At 47.4% G+C, this 20,643-nt stretch overlaps 1 protein-coding gene across 2 annotated transcripts in view; it reads left to right on the top strand.

The window, feature by feature from the left end:
• RNF216 (ring finger protein 216) overlaps positions 1-20,643 on the top strand; it is a 121,797-nt gene that overhangs the window by 96,271 nt on the left and 4,883 nt on the right. For both annotated transcript variants that reach the window (XM_055410373.2, XM_055410371.2), the window contains exons 14-15: positions 1,095-1,192; positions 7,648-7,870. In XM_055410373.2, coding sequence (XP_055266348.2) covers positions 1,095-1,192; positions 7,648-7,870 — 321 coding nt within the window. The remainder of the gene's footprint in view (positions 1-1,094; positions 1,193-7,647; positions 7,871-20,643) is intronic.

Here is a 20,643-nt window from a genome sequence, read left to right as displayed (position 1 = left end):
AGAAGGGGACGACAGAGAATGAGATGGCTGGATGGCATTACCGACTCAATGGACATGAGTCTGAGTGAACTCCGGGAGTTGGTGATGGACAGGGAGGCCTGGCGTGCTGCGATTCATGGGGTCGCGGAGAGTCGGACACGACTGCGCGACTGAACTGAACTGACAAAGCCTCACACGAACAGGCTTCCGTGGGCCTCGCCAGGCCTGTTTTCAGTGTCTGCAGTCCAGCCACAGGGACCAAACTTACCCGGCTTCCTCTGCCAGCGTCTCTCTCTTACTGTTCCTCTGTCTGGAATGCTGTTCTCCTTTTGCTTTCTTTGACTCATCTTCCTAATCTCAGACTCCACTTCCTCAAGCCTTCACTGGCCCCCAGGCCAAACAAAGCTGATGACACCATCTTTTCCTTCATCGTACTTATTAGGGTGGCGATTTCCTTTTATGGAAATTACATTGGATTCATGTTTCTTTAAATTCTTATTGTTGATGTGAGATGGTTTCCAGCATACATGAGAATATTTTGTAAACTGTGAAGGGTCCTAGAATAAAAGTAATACTTTTTAAAATTTATATTTATAAATGAAGTTAAGCTGTGAAAGATGATAGCCATGTTTTTTGAGTGAGGGGTGGCTGAGGGGACATCTCCCTTAACAACCCCTAGTGATCCTAATCTAGACTGTCCTTTGGTTCAGTTTAACACAAGTGGTCTCTGCCAGACCAATGCTAGAATAGTGGGTGGAACCAGCCCTGAAACAGCTCACAGCATTTTAATTTTAAAAGCCTAAGACCACATAAATCTATCCTCTGGTTTTTTCAGATGACTCTTGGAATTTTTAGAAAGCCTTACACAAATTGGGTGATGGGAGCAGTGCTTTATTTTGATCTAAAGAGCAAAAAATTTCCCCATGGTTCCTTCTAATGATTCTTACTTCTTCTGTTGAGAGATGTCTAAAAAAATATCCCTGCTGAAAGGGAGAGCAATCCTCCAAAAGAATTCAAGCCAAGTGAAGCTTGTTTCACATTCCCTGTTGTTGAACGGAAACTTATATGGTATCTCTTCACCGAGAGCTGTCTTTGTGTCTCTCCTTTATCCGCAGGAAACCTGTAGGAAGTGTCAAGGACTCTGGAAAGAGCACAATGGCCTCACTTGTGAGGAGCTGGCTGAAAAAGATGACATCAAGTACCGAACGTCTGTGTGAGTAACATGGTTCGGGGAGCCTACTGACTGATTTTCAACTCCCCCATTAACCTGTCTTTTGGGCGGGGCATGGTGGGCAGTAAATGCTGTGTGAAAAAACAAGCTCTCAAGCTACTTCAGTCCAGAATAAGCTCAAGGAAGCAACCTAACCCCACTACAACCTCTGGAATGCAACATAATGCCGTCAGTCAGAACCATCACCATCACTGCATAGCGCTCCTTATGTATCTGGGCACTTTACAGATACTAACTTTCTAAATGCATTGACTTGCGTAATACAGACGTCTATTTCTCTCTCATAATAGTCCAGCCCTGCCAGGCAGATAGGGCACATCTGTCCTATGAGGTCATTCGAAAACCTTGTTCTCTTTATCTCATCACTTGGTCATTCCCTAGAGGAGTGTTCTTACCTCCGTGGTTGTGACTAGGTTGCAACCATATTTGCACTCCAGTCCGTAGGAGAGGAGAGAGACAGAGACATTATTTCTGCTCGTACCCTATTGGTCTACACTGAGCCACATGCTCACAGTCGGGCCCCAAGGCAGACTCCATATGTAGTCTCTAGCTGGCTGATTTTTTGGTCCAGCTTAAATTTGAAGGGTAAGGAGTGGGTTTTGTAACCAAGAAGATGAAGTGGGAAATGGCTGTTTAGGGCGGTTCACAGTCTCCAAGTCTCCACCAGAGATGGGTGCTGTTACCCTCGTCTTACGGATGGCAGCAGCGGAGGCACAGAGCCCAAGTAAACACGCTTATGCAGCAGCGCTCGGCAGAGCAGGCGCTGGGGCCCAGGCGAGGCGCCCCCTGGCTTTGCTGTCTGCCACAGGTTTAGTGTGTAGAATAATGTTCCTCAGGAGTGTCCCATGTCTCCCTAATTGGTGGAATCTGTAAACCTGTGGATATGTCACCTTACATGGCAAAAGGGACTTTCCAAATGTAAGGTTATTGAACTTGAAATTGAGAAGATTATCCTGAATTATCCAGGTGACCGTATACAGTTCTTTGAGGTTATAGGACTGAGGTTCCCATTTTCTCAGCAGCAGTGAATAGAAAGTTATTCTCTGCTTCTGGAAGCTCTCACATTCCTTGATTCGTGGCCTTCTTCCTCTGTCTTCGAAGCCAGCCAAGAGTGGTGGAATTCTTCTCATGTCTCTCTGATTCTTTTGTCCATCTTTGTCTGACCAGAGATAAGCTTACTCTGCTCTTAAGGAGTCATGTGATCAGATTGGGGTTACCTGTAGTTAAGAGCCTGGAGCAAATTTTTTAATCTTTATGTGCCTAAAAATTTCCTTATCTGTTGACAGTGCAAGTTCGATGCATGAAGGTAGCACCCAAAGCCAGTGCTCTGGGACAACCCAGATGGGGTGGAGAGGGAGGTGGGGAGGGAGTTCAGGTTTGGGGGACACGTGTATACCTGTGGCCAATTCATGTTGATGAGTGGCTAAAACCACCACAATATTGTAAAATAATTATTCTCCAATTAAAATAAATTAAGTTTAAAAATTTTCTTATCTGTGAGGTATAGAGTAATCATATCTACTTGTAGAGTTGTGCAGATTAAAGCATCCATGATGGTTCTTGCCACATGATGTTTTCCGTAAGTATTAGCTCTTTGTTGTTGTTTTTTAAGTAGAAGGCCCTGATTTATAAATGTGACAAAGCACATAAACAGACAACTTCTTGCATTCAAGGCCTGCTCAGCCCTGGTCGTATGTATTCTGCTTGCACTTGGTGATGGAGTTTTGCCCAGCTCAATAAACTGGTTCTTGATGGCCCCCTGATTGGGCATTTGGGCTACTCCAAGACTCAGTCACAGACCCAGAGATGTTTCTTGGAAGAGTTGGTTACTTTTTTTTTTGGTCCCACTGTGTGGCTTTCAGAATCTTAGTTCCCCAACCAGTGATCACCCAGGCTCCCGCAGTAAAAGTACCAAGTCCTAACCTCTGGACCAGCAGAGAATTCCCAGAGTTGGTTACGTTTTGAAAGCATAGCCCCCATTCTGACTTTCCTGTCAGTTGCTGCTACCAGCTCCATTCAGCATGTTAGTGTGTTATAGACACTTGGAACATAGCTTGGAAGGGTTCTCTTGGTTTAAGCACTGCTTAAACCTGGCCTTTTGTCTCAGCAGTAAATGGATCAGAGCCACATATCCAGATGTGATACATGTTAATTCCAAAACGCAGAAAGGTCTCCCAGATGTCTGACTTCTTTCTTCATGGTAGGAATACAAAATACAGCAATGTGTGGTTAGCTTTGGGAGGAATAATAGCCTGATATATATACACACCTGACCTCCAGACCACCAGAGATTCATAGAAATTAGAGACACGTGTATTTTTAAGGGATTTGTCCCCCACCTTCTGGCATGCATACACCACACTAATGTATGCTAGGGTGCCTGCTGCTTGCTGTTCCCTGGGTGCTAGTTGCGTGTCATTAGAATGGTGGTCCAGTGTGCTATCTGTTGGGTGACAGATGATCCAGGTCCTTGCCAACTGCTTCTGGTGTTCTCGGCTTATTGGACAGAAAATAAAAGCATTTTCCAGATCAATAGCTGCATACCAGTTGCCAGAGGTTCTGTTTGTTTGCTCTGGTGACATCTGGAACAGCAGCTGCAGTGAGAGCTAGCACCTGATCAGGCCTCTAGGGGTGTGGTGTTCTCCAGGACCCATTCCTTGGTACAGGCCAGTCAGAGGAGTAAAGAAGATATGTTGGGAATCAACAGCCCTGCGTCTTTGAAGCATTTGTTGGTGGCGCCAGTCTCAAAGATGGTCACAGGAAGCTGGTGTCACTTTTTGTGGGGAGAGGGTGCTCCAGGGGTTTCTACTACTTCTCTGCCGCCTGCCCCCCATAGCCGTTACGTCAGGGACCAGAGAGCCCAGGAACCCCCAGTCGCCTACTATCAGAAGTAAGAAACAGCGGGGTACACACAGGGCATAACGAGTAATTTATTGCTGAATCATAAGATGCAGCATAATAAGTGGTATGAGATGAGGCAGGTGTTCCAGCAAAACTTGTACAAAAATGTTGGTAGCAGCACTATTTGTGTTAGCCAGATGAAGGAAACAGCCCTGATGTCCAACTGATGAACAGTCAACAAAGTGTATTATAGCCGTAGAGTAGAGTATTACTCAGCTGTAGAAAGGGAGTGAAGATACTTGGCTACACCATGGATGAGCTTTTAAAACAGGCTAAGTGGAAGAAGTCAGTCTCAGGCCACATCTTACATGATTCCATGTATATAAAAGTACTCATAGGCATATGAATGTTTGCCTGTGTGCAGAATAGGCACACCCACTAGAGACAGAAAGCACATTAACGGTTGCAGTGGAAAGGGGAGAGGGACTGCTCCGTAGGTCCCAAGCTTCCTTGGGGGATGATGAAAGTGTTCTGGAACCAAATAAGGGTGATGGGTGTACAACACTGGGAGTATACTGGATGTCCCTGAATTGTATGCCTTAAACTGGATAAAATGGTCAATTTTTTGTGTCATGTCATCACCAAAAATATACATACACATGCTCATGAAGGAAAACCATTTAAGATTTCAAACAGCATGTGCCACAAGAAACAGACAGTGCCCAGAAGGGGCTTCCAACGCACTTCAGTAGTGGTGAGAACAGATAAGCAAGGGATCACAGACTCTTGATTGGTTGTGTAGAGGGAGGCAGTGGGCCTTCCTGTTTGAACACAAGGTCAGCACACACAGCTGCAGCTCAGGCCTTACTTCCTTTCCTGCAAACGATCACATCCTGTGGGCCTGTTTGCTTCCTGCCTAGCTTAGAATTGACTCGCCAAATCATCCTCCTCCCAAAAAAGCCAACTATGATTTCTCCCCAGTGCCATTTTGCACTTTCACATTACTGGATAGGTGGTCACGACACCCCTTAAGAGCAGTCCTTTTTTGGGACAAGGTCATTCCAATCGCATCTAGTACTATTGTTTTGCAGAAACAGATTTGAATAGATGTTCCCACAGTGTGAACAGCTGTTTGAACATCCCCACGATGTTGTCTGGGTTCTTTATATTCCTCCATCCATTTAGAACTGCCTCGACTTCCCCCCTCCACAGCCAGTGTTATTTCACAGTGACGACTCACAGCTGGGTGAACAGAGCAGGCCTGTGCTTTCTTCCTAGAAAGGAAGCCACTGCTCTCCCACACTACAGCCTGAGGAGCTGCCCAGGTAAGAAGTAAGCCAGTCCCAGGCCACTGGAGCACAGCGGCTTAAGGCCAGCCCTCAGTCTCCAGGGTGTGCTTACACAGAAAGCTCCTGCTATGTAGAAAACTGCAGTTTTGTTGTGGTCACAGCTTTTCAGATGGCAAACCTTTTCATCAGAACCTTGTGAGTCTTACCATGGAGGATTGAGAAATGTGTTCACAGCTGCTGAGCTCACTGAAATTGTGAACACGTATACAGTGTTGACAGTAATAAATTCACTTTTTTAAAACCTTGTCTCCTTGACCTTGTTTCCTATTCAGCAAAACTGAGAACTCATTTGTTCTTCTGTAACTTGAACTGGATTTAAATTCTTTCAAGCCAGAGTTCTACCTTCATTTTGGACCATTCAGGAATTAGACCTCAGTGAATAGCAGCCAATTTCCTAATGCATTTTGTCTGTTATGATCTGGCTTTTGAGGAGCATACCACAATAGTCTTCTGAACATCAGTGTTTAAAAACACTTGCCTGCCCCACACTCGCCTGGCTACTCCTCCTTATTAGCAGAAAAATGGGGAGTGGTGGAAGGAAGCAGGCTGCATTATCTCAGCTCCAGGAGGGAGAGAGTGGATCAGAGCTCATCCCCAGACAGTTGCAGTCCTTACACTGAGGCAGTTCCCTGGTTACCACTCTGGGTTCGTACTTGGAGAGGAGAGATGCGCTCGAGCAGCGGGATGAGGCCTTCAGGGCTGTGCACCCTTGGGCTCCTTCATGCTCTTCTTGGTCTCAGCAGGAACACCTTTGGCTCCTTCCCATCAGGACCATAGTTCTTCATGCCAGCTGGGTACAGGCAGCACAGCCTCTGCCCTCTACCTTCAGGAATTCAGCACAGCAGAGGAAGACAGACACATGAGCATTACAGGCAAAGTTGGCACATGTTATTTTAGTTAGGAACAGCACCGTTCAGTTCAGTTCAGTTCAGTCGCTCAGTCATGTCCGACTCTCTGCGACCCCATGAATCACAGCACGCCGGGCCTCCCTGTCCATCACCAACTCCCGGAGTTCATTCAAACTCATGTCCACAGAGTCAGTGATGCCATCCAGCCATCTCATTCTCTGTCGTCCCCGTCTCCTCCCGCCCCCAACCTTTCCCAGCATCAGAGTCTTTTCCAGTGAGTCAACTCGTCACATGAGGTGGCCAAAGTATTGCAGTTTCAGCTTTAGCATCAGTCCTTCCAACGAACACCCAGGATTGATCTCCTTTAGAATGGACTGGTTGGATCTCCTTGCAGTCCAAGGGACTCTCAAGAGTCTTCTCCAACACCACAGTTCAAAAGCATCAATTCTTCGGCGATCAGCTTTCTTCACAGTCCAACTCTCACATCCGTACATGACCATGGGAAAAACCATAGCCTTGACTAGACGGACCTTTGTTGGCAAAGTAATGTCTCTGCTTTTTAATATACTATCAAGGTTGGTCATAACTTTCCTTCCAAGGAGTAAGCGTCTTTTAATTTCATGGCTGCAATCAGCATCTGCACCGTTAGAAGTAACTAATTCAGCAGTGCCGGCCATTGAAAAAGAGCCAAGACCTGTCATTTTGACTGTAGATATCAGTTAAAGTGCCTCTGGAAGCAAGTAGCCTCCCTGCAAGCTTCCCATTGGCCAGGATTGAGTCATATGCCTGCCCATCACCTAGCTGCAAGGAACCTGGGAATATAGTATTCCAACATGCCAGTTTGTCAGAGGAAGCGGGCTGTGCCAACAGGAAAAAGTCATAAAGTGGCTATTGACTGGCCCCAGGTGTGTCTACCCTGGCCCTATTGTCAGGTATTTAAAAATACAAGGTGTGTATAACTAAAGTTTACTGGCTCTCCATTATCCAGCTTTGTGTATATAAAAAACATTCTTTAGGAAGACCCTGAGTTTTTTTTCCTCTATATTTTAAGCCTGTTAGGGACTCCTATAACAAATAGAATAATCATTTTCTAAACACCTAGTGCTAGGCACTGTGCCCCAGGATGCTTTGTTTCTTATCTGTAATCCTCTTTTAAAACACTATGAAAACGAGGAAACTGAGTCTCCAGTCAGTTAAATAATTTACGCAGGGTCATCCAGCTGAAAAAGCGAAGCCAGTTCTAAGACTTCAAAACATAGCTTCTTTTCACCCTTTGCATGTCACCAGAAGAGCCAAACAGTCATTATCTGTGAAAAGAAATACTTTAACAGCCATAATATTTTTCTTTCATCTTTGCTGCCCTCTCCAATCATGTTTTCTTTCCTTTTTTTTTTTTAAGTGAAGAAAAAATGACTGCCGCCCGCATTAGGAAATGCCACAAGTGTGGGACCGGCCTCATCAAATCCGAAGGCTGCAACCGCATGTCCTGCCGCTGCGGTGCCCAGATGTGCTACCTCTGCCGCGTGTCTATCAATGGCTACGACCACTTCTGCCAGCACCCTCGCTCCCCAGGAGCCCCCTGCCAGGAGTGTTCCCGATGCTCTCTCTGGACCGACCCCACTGTAAGTGAATACTGGCTGCCTGTCGCTCTGTAGGGGGCAAGTATCCATACTGTGATACAACAAAAAGAGGTCTTACACATAGCTAGTGCATTTTGACCCCTGAAAAGATAAGGAACTGCACAGACTGATAACAATACCCGAAAACTGAAAAAGTAGCTAAAAGCCACTCCGCAGAAAGCAGCATTCCCCTATAGTTTATAAGCGAGTTCTTTTAATCATTTAGGAATAAAATTTTGTATGCCAATCAAAATATTTTTGAGCAAAGAAAAGTAAGGGATGTCTTACATGTATTTGTATAAAGCCAGCCAAATGTTGATCCCGAAACCTCTGAGGTAACCCTGAAAAAGAAAGCTACAGATTTATCTCACTTATGGATGTAAATAAAATATCACCAAATGGAAACCATGACTAGGAAAGATTGTTCCAGATGTTCAGAAATGGTTCAGTATCAATAGCTATTCGTAATAGTTTACTCTGTGATACCTTTGGGCGATAAAAAGACAAATGCAGTCAGCCCTTCATATCTTCATGTTCTGCATCTGTGGATTCAACCAACCATGTATCAGAAATATTCAAGGAAAAAACATTTCCAGAAAGTTCCAAAAAGCAAAACTTGAATTTGCCACATGCCAGCAACTGTATAGCATTTGGCTTGTATAACGAGCTTCCCTGATAGCTCAGTTGGTAAAGAATTCACCTGTAATGCAGGAGACCCTGGTTCAGTTCCTGGGTTTGGAAGATCTGCTGGAGAAGGGATAGGATACCCACTCTAGTATACTTGGGCTTCCCTTTTGGCTTAGCTAGTGAAGAATCTGCCTGCAATGCGGAGACCTGGGTTCAATCCCTGAGTTGGAAAGGTCCCCTGGAGAAGGGAAAGTCTACTCACTCCAGTATTCTGACCTGGAGAATTCCATGGACTGTATAGTCCATGGGGTTGCAAAGAGTCAGACACGACTGAGCGACTTTCACTTCACACTTGTGTCTAAAGTCACCTAGAAGTTTACTGCAATTCTTGTGTAAATTCAGTAGGATTTTTTTTAATCAAATAATTACATATAATTTTTAAAATGAGACTTAATTTTTACTATGAAGCTGCACTAATCAAAGTCATGTAGACTAATGCAGGAATAGGCAGATAGATCAAAGGGAGACAGCTGAGACAGGAACAGCCCCATGGCAATTTGAAGTGATAAAATTTTCATTCAGATCCCTAGAGAAATGATTCATCCATTCTTCCATTTGTAACTACTCAGTGTTGCTAGGACTAGTCTTCATGGAGTTTACAGTCTTATTAAGTTTAAAACAAAACCCTTTTCCGTGGTTGGTGCAGTGCAGGAAGAGTCAGAGCGATGTGGTGGAGTGGGAAGTCATCTCGGCAGACCTTTCTGAGAGGTAGCGTCTGCAGTGAGACCTGCACGCAGGCCAGAGAAGTCAAACAGGTTCAGCCTGTGTGTGGAGCAGAAACGGCCAGTGTGGCTTGCAGGTGGCGCACGAGGGGACGGGGGTGAGAGCGGGCCTCGCCAAGTGGCTGGCGGGAGCCGTTGCAGGCCCGAAGGACACAAGTGCCTCAGCCTGGTTCAAGTTGTAAAGGTCATGCTGGCTGCTCTGTGGAGAGGGAAATATCCAGTAGCTGTTTGGAGGGCACTGGGCAAGCCATCTGAAAATGCTTCGAGAACACAAAGGAGAGATGACTTTTACAGTCTTGGAGAAGGCATGGTCCTTCTTAGTGCTGCCTCAGCCAGACTGAGAAACATAAATCCTCTTTGGCAAAAGACACCATTAAACAAAGGTAAAGGTAAATGAAAAACTGGAGGAAATAGTTGTCACACATAAATTATGTAGATACATGTATTGTTAATATGTAAAGAGTAATATGACTGAGTTAGAAATCAGTAAATATCCCTATAGTAATAAGGATCAGTTTGGATGTGGGTAAGAGAAAGCCCAGAAATAACAGTGGCTTAGACATGACAGACGTTTCTCTTTCCCTCCTGTCTAAGTACAGTGGTGGACAGCCCAATACGGCATATAGCTGTAAAAAGCGATGCTGTGTATCTGTGTATACCAACACGGAGAGAGGGGAAAAGAAAACCGTGGAAAGACTCACACTCACACAGATAGCAAGGAGATGGGGTCACAGACCCCAGTTAGCCCAGGGGCAAGTACATGAACAATGGTGAATGTTGAGTAGGCCAGGACTGCGGGACGGCAGGATGTGGGGACTGGGGCACACGGAGAGATGGACACCATCTTTGGGGCTGCTACTTGGCCCCCGTAGTTCATTGCCAGATGAGACTGCTCAGTGTTACCATGGCTTCCGTTTCCCCAGAGAGGTTAGAGATCTGTATTTTAATGTGAAATCTTCCAGTTTTTAAAGATTGACCATTAATCCAAATCTAAAACACTGAGTCCTAGCCTAGGACTTTATAAGTCAAAGATAAGATTTGTTAGCCGCCAGTCTTTACCCTGGTGTGGAACATCTCCAGCATCTCTAATAAGAAAAGGTGCTGGGGTGTTGGGCCAGCCCCTTTTGGAAGCCACGGCAGACCAGGCAGGCGGCCTCATCCTCAGAGCTCCCCACAGGTTCAGAAAAGCACTGAGTACTCTTGAAAATCCCGTATCCACACGGCAAGAATAGTCTCCCTTCCAGGTGGAAAACCAGGCTGAGGAACCCAGGAACCACTCTTACTCCACGGCCCTGTGACCCAGCAAGACCCTTAGCAAGCCTACCCTCCTGTTGCTGAGGAAGTAATCGACTTAAGTGGTGACTTTGTAGCTAGACAGTCACCCTCCTGTTGCTGGTTGAGCAGGGGGAGGTGCAGGCACAGTGGGATGTGCTCTCCCCGGTACCCCACGCTGCCTTGTAGCAAAACTCCCCACCCCAGACCTGGCCGTTTGCTGACTCGCTTCCTGGGTCCCAGCCAGCCAGCAGCTGGGTGCCTGCCCATCTCTAGGAACTTGGTGAAGAAATGGGGTCTTTTTCTTCAGCTGGAGCTCCTAGGAAGCATTTCCTAGGCTGCTCTCCTCTCTGGAAACAAAGAGTAGCATGGGAGTGGCCACGTGCAGGAGGGTGAGCGGCAGGCAGTCTGGCCTCCTCTCAGCCCGGCTTCCCTCTTTGCTCCTTCTCCTTCTTCCTTCTCCCGCCACCTCTTTTCTTCCCACACGTGGAGTTGATTATAAAGGTTTCCTTCTGTTACCTTGTTTGGGCGCCACAGCATGCAACTGCCCTGTGTTTTCTTGTTGAACTGTCGTCTTCTACTCTGAGAAAGGTTCTGTATTTGCTCAAACTAAAGTTCGAAAGGAAGGTCAGGCCAACACAAATCCCTGCGATTTCCTCAGGCAGCCACAGCCAGAGATTTTGTTCCACTTGTCCTGTTCCCATCAAAATTGGGATCAGCCCCGTCTCCTTGATTCTCACCAGGAGACCGATTGAATTCCAACCCCGCATCTGCTGGGGCTTCTGGGAACACAAAGCCATTCAGAAGTCCAGGGAAACAAAGCGTGCCCTGTCTCCACCCTTCTCTCTGGCTTAATTAACCAGCAAGGCCAGGAAGAATCTCTCATTTGTCCGTGAGGGAGTTATCCCTTCGTGGTTTGGAGGGAAGTTGAGTTTCTGTCCTTAATGACTACGGATTGCTTGGGAACTGAACTAACTCCATATTAGAGAGCTGTCAGTTATCTGTTAGTTGTTGAAAATAAGCTCAAAATATTCAACCAAGAGTCTCGTAAAACAGGATGTCTTTTTAGGAAGGAAAAAAGTAACAGAGGCAAGCCAGTCACAACAAACCACAGTTTTCTAGTTTAGGGGTCAGAATGCACAGACAAATCACAACCTGTAAATGAAAAGACATTATTTTGCAGTGGGGGATGGGTTGCCCTGGGACTTTACTGGACCCAAATGTGCTATTTTCTTGTCCAGAAGAGTAGTAACCTAATGGGGTTAACGAGTTACACCTTACTGTTGTTAGAAGCTGTCTTCAGAGCAGTCACCTGGCAGGCTGGATTCTAGAAGTGGGACAAAATTCATAAGAGCATTTTCTCTTTAAATACAAAACAAAGTTGGTTTTATCTTGGGTTTTGGCTACCAGAAACTGCGCAGAATTGTTCTCTACAACTTCTTTGTTTTTTAAATATAAGAATTTGAGGCATGTTCAGTTCAAATAAAACCCTAGGGCCTTTACAGCCAGTTTACAATTTGGTACCATTATCGCCTAGCCATTTGGTCAGGAGACTTATTTATTTTTCCTAAACCTGCAGTGAATTGAACCTGACATTAATATGTGTTAATATATTTAATTCTGTGACTATGCTCTAAGGCAGCTGTATCATCCCAGTTGTATAAATGTAGAAACTTGCAGAAGATTGTAGTCAGTAAAATGTGGCATGGGGAACCCCGATGGTTAGCGCTCCATACTCCCACTGCCAAGGGCCTGGCTTCACTCCCTGGTTGGGGAACGAAGATCTTGGAAGCTGCGTAGTGCAGCCAGACTTAAAAGACAAAAGTGGCCCATGTTGATCGCAGCTCTTCTATTCTCTCCATATCTTAAACAAAGCTGCCCACCGGCCCTCTGCCCTCAGTTGGCTCCAGCACCGCCCAGCCTGGACCAGCATCTGTCTTCCTGATGGGTCAGGGGCACTGAGGGCACTGGGCTTCTTTGAGACTCTTGTTTGAGTGGCCTGGGAAAAGAAGAGGAGGTAAAAGTACTTTAGAGAGGATTGGGAGCAAAAGGTGGAGACCCTTTTAGGGAGCATCTTCAGAAAGATACTCCAGACTTCAGGTCGGTAACTGATTGTTAGTATCAGTGTTTTCTTCCTTAACTTTTAAAATGTACATTCTGTAGAAGAAACAAGATGGTAAGGTGAGCCTCATGTCTAAGTACTATTGTTGCTGTTACAGCATGGGGGCGGGACCCCTTTCTTATCCTACAGTTGAGAAACAGGATTCGGGAAAACCAGGATGCAAGCCCAGGTTTTCAGGCAGATGTTAGCTCCTTGCAGTCCCAAAGTCCCCACGCTCCCAAATGAGGTCACAAATACAGGAGCTGGCCGGGAGCCGCTCGCAGGTCCCTGAGCCCAGTGAAGAGGCAGGCCTCCATAGAGGGGTGGGCCCTCACCAAGCAAGTCGCAGATGCAGAAAGGGGCCTCGACAGTGTGCCCAGTCAGTTTAGATGTGACTCGAGGACGGCACCAAGGAGGCAAGCAGTGTGGCTCAGTCCATTTGACACGGCCTGTGGGCCTGTGTCACATTCAGCACACGCCAGTGGGCCCCAGGCTGCATCCTTGAGCCTGACAGGAGTCACAGCATGGCCACCTTCCATGCACCTCCAGGTTCCAGCCAGGGAGCGTCGACAGAATGTTTGGGTTCCAGGCCCCTGTGCCCCAAGGAGGTCTGCGCAGAACCCGCTGCAAGCCTTGCAGCCTGCGCCCCTCCCCGGCACTCTGTCCAGGCCTCCTCCGTGCCCCCTCCCTGCCTCTCTAGACCCCAGCTGCACAGCACGTGCAGCCCCGGCCGCAGTGCACCCTCCTCCCCCCAATTTCCTGTTGCAGGGGGACAGCTGGCGCTGGGGGGTTAGGGTCTGGTGTTGCTTGGCGATCTGCAGCCGATCTGGGAATAATTTGAAACTAAATCCTCAGCTCTTTGGAAGCCTTTTATGAAATCATTGCAAGTTTATTAACAACAGCTGTGGCCACACATGACCTGGATCCCAGCCTCAACCCCACTCCCAAAATGGCAGGAGGGGAGCAGCAGTTGACTTGTAATTCTCAATCCCCTCTTTAAGGGGGAAAAAAGTGAAGAAGAAAAGTCACCACCCTCTCTTCGTGGTCACAGGAGGCTGGCAGCAGGCAAGCGGGTGGCCAGCCCTGGTGCCCAGACATGTTGAAGGAAAAGGCTCAAAAGGATGTTTAAAAGCTTCACAAGAACAGCTGCACACTGAGTGCTCAGACATCTATTTTATGAACCTTCAGCCTGTGCTGGCGATTGTTGTCAGTATCTGATGGGTGGAAACTTTCTCTTCTTCCCTTTAATCAGTTGCGATTTCTCTTCATCTTCTCCCATCCAGACCCTGCTCCATGGGCAGAGCTGTGGGGCTTCATTGTTGGGGGATACATTTTAAGGAGTTGGGCTTTGGGGTGGTTTTTCTTCATGAAAGCCTCTGTGGTTTTCTCCCTCACTTCTGCCGGCATGCTGAGTTGGTACTGGGAGAGGCCGCCCACTGCCAGCCCCCGAATGCTCTGGCTCGCCTCACTCCCCACCCACCATGTGAGGCAGGCGTGTCAGAGTTTTCCGGGGTAGGCCAGCGTTTCTGTATCTTGCTGAGCTCAGAGGAATTCAGTGGAAGGAAACAAAACGCTCCCCCTGTTAAGATGCAGCCGCTCGTTTCTTCATATAAAGTGTTCTTCCAGATCTGCTGGGCGGTGAGATGCCGTGTCCCTCTCTGCTTTGACCCTTTGTCCTCATGGCACGCGGGCCGGCGGGTGGAGGAGGCGTCTGGGCTCCCCTCCCAATGTGGCCACAAGTAGTGATGGAAGTACTGTAGAGTCACTTCTCAAGCCTGCTGTTTCGTTACACTCAGTCTGAGACTTGCTTACGTGCCCATTCTGTGGATCTGTTTGAAAGGGTTCACCAAGCTTAGGAGGGGGCAGAAAGAAAATAGAGAAGGCCAACAGGGTCCATCTTAGTCTGTGAGCCAAAGGCCACAGAGAGGAATACTGGGGTGGGCATGTTGCCTTGGATCGCCACTCACCAGGGCCTATCATGGTGTCCAGTGTGGTCATGTGGGCAGAGCAGTCTGTTCCTCCTGCAGTTGCCCAGTGACGGAGGCAGTCAGGGTATGGAGGGGCACTCAGGTCTCCAGGGGGCACGGTTCAGCCTCCACCCCCACTGGGGGCAGAGCAGCGCAGACTGCTCACTCACAAGGCTGCAGCTCCTGCCTGCCTGCAGAGTCTGGGTCTGCCGGGGCCCTGGGGACAGGAAGCCCTGCCCTGGTCCCAGTCTCACTCCTCACCACGCGCGCGGGGACCTTCAGCCTGTAACTGCATTGCAGAGCCTGTTTCCTCGTGGTCGGGAGAGACACGTGGCGTGCAGGCGTGTGTGAGTGAGAGCAGCGCACACACAGGCGAGTGGGACCTGAGTGTGCAGCACGAGGCTTTCTAGAAGGAAACCTCGGGTTTGCAAGTGAGATGTGGATACAGAAACAGCCAGCGGGAATTAGGCCAAAATCTTCCTAGGAGTTCTCTCCGCTGAGATAACTTGGTGAGATTTACTTGTGTTTTTTTAAACTCTTTTTCCCAAGATTGCCTTAATGTGTATAAGAATCAAAACCCTGGCCTTTTGTGGCATAAGGAGAAAATCCCATGGGACCCCAAGGTATACAGGTAACTTGGTGGCCTCAAGAGGAACCGTGTCAGCAAGGCAAGGACATGCGGAGATGGCCTGGAACAGCACCCCAGTCAGGAGCAGTAAGCAACTCCGTTACCTTGAGCCAGTGAGTCCTGTGGCCTTGGTGATGGAGCCTGGCCTGTACATTCAGTTCCTGGCTTGTGGGCTCCCTGAGCTCCCAGCTCCTGCTGTGGGTGAGAGGGTCTCAGAGGCCAGTCAGAGACCTGATGTTTCAAGTGGTGTCACATGCACTCCTGGGTGAGCGGACCTTAGGAAAAATCAGAATTTTCAGGGAAGGGTCTCCCTCTCTGCTGTACTGGCTGTTCACCTCCTTGAATAGAGGTATTTTATTTTACCCTGTTCCCTTCTTTTATTTTGTAGAGAAAGAAGATTTCAGAGTTATGTCCATCCCAAAGAGAAGGAACTCTCTTATATTTCAAAGAGGGCAAGAGATACTCTTTGTAGAACAAAGCAGGGCCTAAAAATAGTCACCTCTGACAGTTCTTAGGGCAGGCAGTCACACTGCCTCCAGTCACAGTGTTCCAGAAGCTTCTGTTCAAACATGGGTGGTTTAAGTGCTTGAGAGCTCAGGCTTTGAGATTGCAAGGCCTGGATTCAAAACTGTGTGTGCCTCAGTTTCCTTATTTGTAGTATGGGGATTACTCAGTAGTACCAAACTTCTGGTGTTAAGAAATATTCATGAAGTGCTTAGAATAGGAGCTGACACACAGTAAGCGCTCAGTCAGTACTAATGCCCTTATGTCACTGTGCTTGGCACTTTATAAAGGTGAGGCCGTAACTTCTCACAGTAAGCCTGCTATGGAAATGATTAGACCCCCTCCTGGGTCGTGCTCGGTCTATCAGAGGGTCCCCAGGCCATGGTGTGTGGAGACTCGAAGCTGGAGTTCTTCCGTTGTGCCAGCTGCTTTTCTGTTAGGAAGCCAGTGCTGTTGGGAGATAAAATTCCCTAGTTGGGTTGGGGGGGAGGAGGTGAGCGAGCAAGTGAGCCCTCCATCCACCTGGATTTCCTGTAAGTGACTCAGCCCCTGTGTGGAGCTGGAGGGCAGCTCATTCTGTGGTCCAGCCCACGCACCACCGGCCCTCTCAGCATCTTTTTTCCTCCCATTGTTCCCAGTTCCCAGCAACCTCAGTGTGTCCCAGCTTTGCAGAATGTCAAGCCTTCTTCACCAGTGTCCTTGATCACGGTGAATGATGACACTTGGGGCGCCTTGAGTGTTTCCCAAGGGAGCTCACCTCCAGAAAAACTTCAGCCTCACGTGCCGCTTACCCAAACCCAGGAGTGTTCTGATGAGGGCCAGGCTTCACATGTTATCTCAGAGTCAACCCCGAACCTGCCTTCTCTCTTCTTTAACATTATTAATTTTTTAAGTTGTGGTAAAATATGTGTAAAGTACGTTTTTAAAGTATACGATTCAGCCTGCCTTCACTCTTGAGGAATTTTAAGGGTTCAAGGGAAACTGCTTGTGGAAGGGAATTCCACCTCAGATAAAGTAAAAAATCTTCCCCCTTAGAATCTAACATACTTGGCTGAAAACGTAATTTTTTTCTTTAAAAAGAAAATACTGAAAAGTGTTTGAGTTCTTAGTTTCTAGGCATAGTGCCCTGTGACTCCAGCCAGTTGGAGAAAGTTGGAATCTGAATGTCCTAACCCATATTCCAGGTATAACTAAAAATTCACTTATTATTTATGGTAACAATCACTGCTCAAAATAGTTGAGTGCTGACATTTTCTGGTGATATGCAGGCTGTATTTAGACTCTTAAGAGCACTGCCGAAGCAGGGAATGCCAGAACTTGAGGACAGGTGGTCCTGAGTCCACTGAGCAATCAGGACAGTTACTGGCACAAAGGTAGGAAGGGAGTGGGCACAGCTGCTCCCAGACGATGCCGCGCTCAGCCGGTGGGCTCCTCCTGGCCCCGCCCTCCCGAGGAGCTCAGTGTCCGCCCGAGCCGCTGTGTCTTCTGGAGCTGGCAGACCTGGCTCAGGACGCTCACACTTGCTGTGCGAGTGCCTCCTACTCACTTGTTTATTCAGGGGCGAACTTTTACCATTCGGATTCATCACAGGATACTTGGTGTTGATAAAAATGTGGCAGGTGCCCTGCTCGTCCATACCATTTACAGTGCTGTAAGAGACCTGGAGTCTCTGCTCACAAAGCACCCCTCACCCTTCATTCTTCACCCTGACAAAGGAGACTCTGAGGAGGAAGAAGGGGCGGGGGTCAGGGGTTGGTCCTCAGGCTGTGCAAGTCCTCTTTAAGCCCACGGAGATACCACAGTGGAAGGCCAGCTGGAACTGTTTGCAGCACAACCGTATACACTCCCTGGGGAAGGGGCCAGGTCTCCCTGATTCTGAGTCGTGCATCCAGCACACTCAGTACACATTCCTGACTGAAAGAATTCCTACACCCGCCACGTTCTCAAGTCAGACATCAGGGACAGGAAACCATCAAAGCAGATCTCTGGGGCTTTTCTGAAACTTTCCATCTTTCTGAAATCTTGATCCCTGGCGTTTTGGCCAGTTTCGTCCTGTTAGTGAGGCGTGCTTGCACTCTGCTGGGTCTTTTATACACTGAGCCCGTGCAGTCCTTCAGTTCAGTTCAGTCGCTCAGTCATGTCCAACTCTTTGCAGCCCCATGAATCACAGCACGCCAGGCCTCCCTGTCCATCACCAACTCCCAGATTTCACTCAAACTCATGTCCATCAAGTCGGTGATGCCATCCAGCCATCTCATTCTCTGTCGTCCCCTTTTCCTCCCACCCCCAATCCTTCCCAGCATCAGAGTCTTTTCCAGTGAGTCAACTCTTCACATGAGGTGGCCAAAGTATTGGGAGTTTCAGCTTCAGCATCAGTCCTTCCAATGAACACCCAGGATCGATCTCCTTTAGAATGGATTGGTTGGATCTCCTTGCAGTCCAAGGGACTCTCAAGAGTCTTCTCCAGCACCACAGTTCAAAAGCATCAATTCTTCAGCGATCAGCTTTCTTCCCAGTCCAACTCTGACATCCATACCTGACCACTGGAAAAACCATAGCCTTGACTAGATGGACCTTTGTTGGCAAAGCGATGTCTCTGCTTTTTAATATACTATCTAGGTTGGTCATAACTTTCCTTCCAAGGAGTAAGCGTCTTTTAATTTCATGGCTGCAATCACCATCTGCAGTGATTTTGGAGCCCAAAAAAACAAAGTCTGACACTGTTTACACTGTTTCCCCACCTAGGGACCAGATGCCATGATCTTCGTTTTCTGAATGTTGAGCTTCAAGCCAACCTTTTCACTCTCCTCTTTCACTTTCATCAAGAGGCCTTTGAGTTCCTCTTCACTTTCTGCCATAAGGGTAGTGTCATCTGCCTATCTGAGGTTATTGATATTTCTCCCGGCAATCTTGATTCCAGCTTGTGCTTCTTCTAGCCCAGCGTTCCTCATCATGTACTCTGCATATAAGTTAAATAAGCAGGGTGACAATATACAACCTTGACGTACTCCTTTTCCTATCTGGAACCAGTCTGTTGTTCCATGTCCAGTTCTAACTGTTGCTTCCTGACCTGCATACAGGTTTCTCAAGAGGCAGGTCAGGTGGTCTGGTATTCCCATCTCTTTCAGAATTTTCCACAGTTTATTGTGATCCACACAGTCAAAGGCTTTGGCATAGTTGATGAAGCAGAAATAGATGTTTTTCTGGAACTCTCTTGCTTTCTCCATGATCCAGCGGATGTTGGCAATTTGATCTCTGGTGCCTGTGCCTTTTCTAAAACCTGCTTGAACATCTGGAAGTTCACGGTTCACATATTGCTGAAGCCTGGCTTGGAGAATTTTGAGCATGACTTTGCTAGCGTGTGAGATGAGTGCAATTGTGCAGTAGTTTGAGCATTCTTTGGCATTGCCTTTCTTTGGGATTGGGATGAAGACTGACTTTTCCAGTCCTGTGGCCACTGCTGAGTTTTCCAAATTTGCTGGCATATTGAGTGCAGCACTTCACAGCATCATCTTTCAGGATTTGAAATAGCTCAACTGGAATTCCATCACCTCCACTAGCTTTGTTCGTAGTGATGCTTTCTAAGGCCCACTTGAGTTCACATTCCAAGATGTCTGGCTCTAGGTCAGTGATCACGCCATTGTGATTATCTTGGTTGTGAAGATCTTTTTTGTACAGTTCTTCTGTGTATTCTTGCCACCTATTCTTAATATCTTCTGCTTCTGTTAGGTCCACACCATTTGTGTCCTTTATCGAGCCCATCTTTGCGTGAAATGTTCCTTTGGTATCTCTAGTTTTCTTGAAGAGATCTCTTGTTTTTCCTATTCTGTTGTTTTCCTCTATTTCTTTGCATTGATCGCTGAGGAAGGCTTTCTTATCTCTCCTTGCTATTCTTTGGAACTCTGCATTCAGATGCTTATATCTTTCCTTTCCTCCTTTGCTTTTCGCTTCTCTTCTTTTCACAGCTATTTGTAAGGCCTCCTCAGGCAGCCATTTTGCTTTTTTGCATTTCTTTTCCATGGGGATGGTCTTGGTCCCTGTCTCCTGTACAATGTCACGAACCTCCGTCCATTGTTCATCAGGCACTCTATCTATCAGATCTAGTCCCTTAAATCTATTCCTCACTTCCACTGTATAATCATAAGGGATTTGATTGAGGTCATATCTGAATGGTCTAGTGGTTTTCCCTACTTTCTTCAATTTCAGTCAGAATTTGGCAATAAGGAGTTCATGATCTGAGCCACAGTCAGCTCCTGGTCTTGTTTTTGCTAACTGTATAGAGGTTCTCCATCTTTGGCTGCAAAGAATATAATCAATCTGATTTCGGTGTTGACCATCTGGTGCAGTCCTTACAGCAGCCCATTTCACAGAAGAGATGCAGAGACTCAGGTGTTCAGGAATGTGCAGGCCCACGTCTCTCAGGGCAGGGCAGCAGCTCTCCCACGTTCCATTCGAGATCACTCTTTTCTTAACGTTTCTTCCTAGGCTGGCCGCTGGCAACAAAATGCAGGTGTTGGCCAGCTCCTAGCCTCAATAAGTAGAATTTATCTTGACCTTCACATGAAGACCTTCAGTCTGCGTCCACCAACACCTCCTGTGTTCCTGGAGCTCTTTGTGTTGATTGCCTGAGCGATTATACTCCAGGGCAGTAAGTTGCCTCACCTGGGGTGTTCGCAAAGAGGCTGGGTGACCACGTCTTAGGATTTTTGTAGAGTAGGTGTCTGATGCACACCAAGAGAGTGACCCTCACAACTCCAGTATCACGGCAGGGCCGTCACTGTCTGAAGTCACAGGTGACCATCTTGGCTGTGATCTTAGTAACTGCCCACGGCCCGGCTCCACACTGAGACTGCCAAGCTCTCCTCTGGTCCAGGGGTTCTACGGGTGATGTCAGC

Source organism: Moschus berezovskii, chromosome 27 (genome assembly GCF_049115385.1).
Source record: "Moschus berezovskii isolate FMDL1 chromosome 27, NW_MosBer_1.0, whole genome shotgun sequence".
In the NCBI taxonomy this organism is placed as follows: Eukaryota; Metazoa; Chordata; class Mammalia; order Artiodactyla; family Moschidae; genus Moschus; species Moschus berezovskii.
This window is presented reverse-complemented; position numbering and strand designations above follow the sequence as displayed.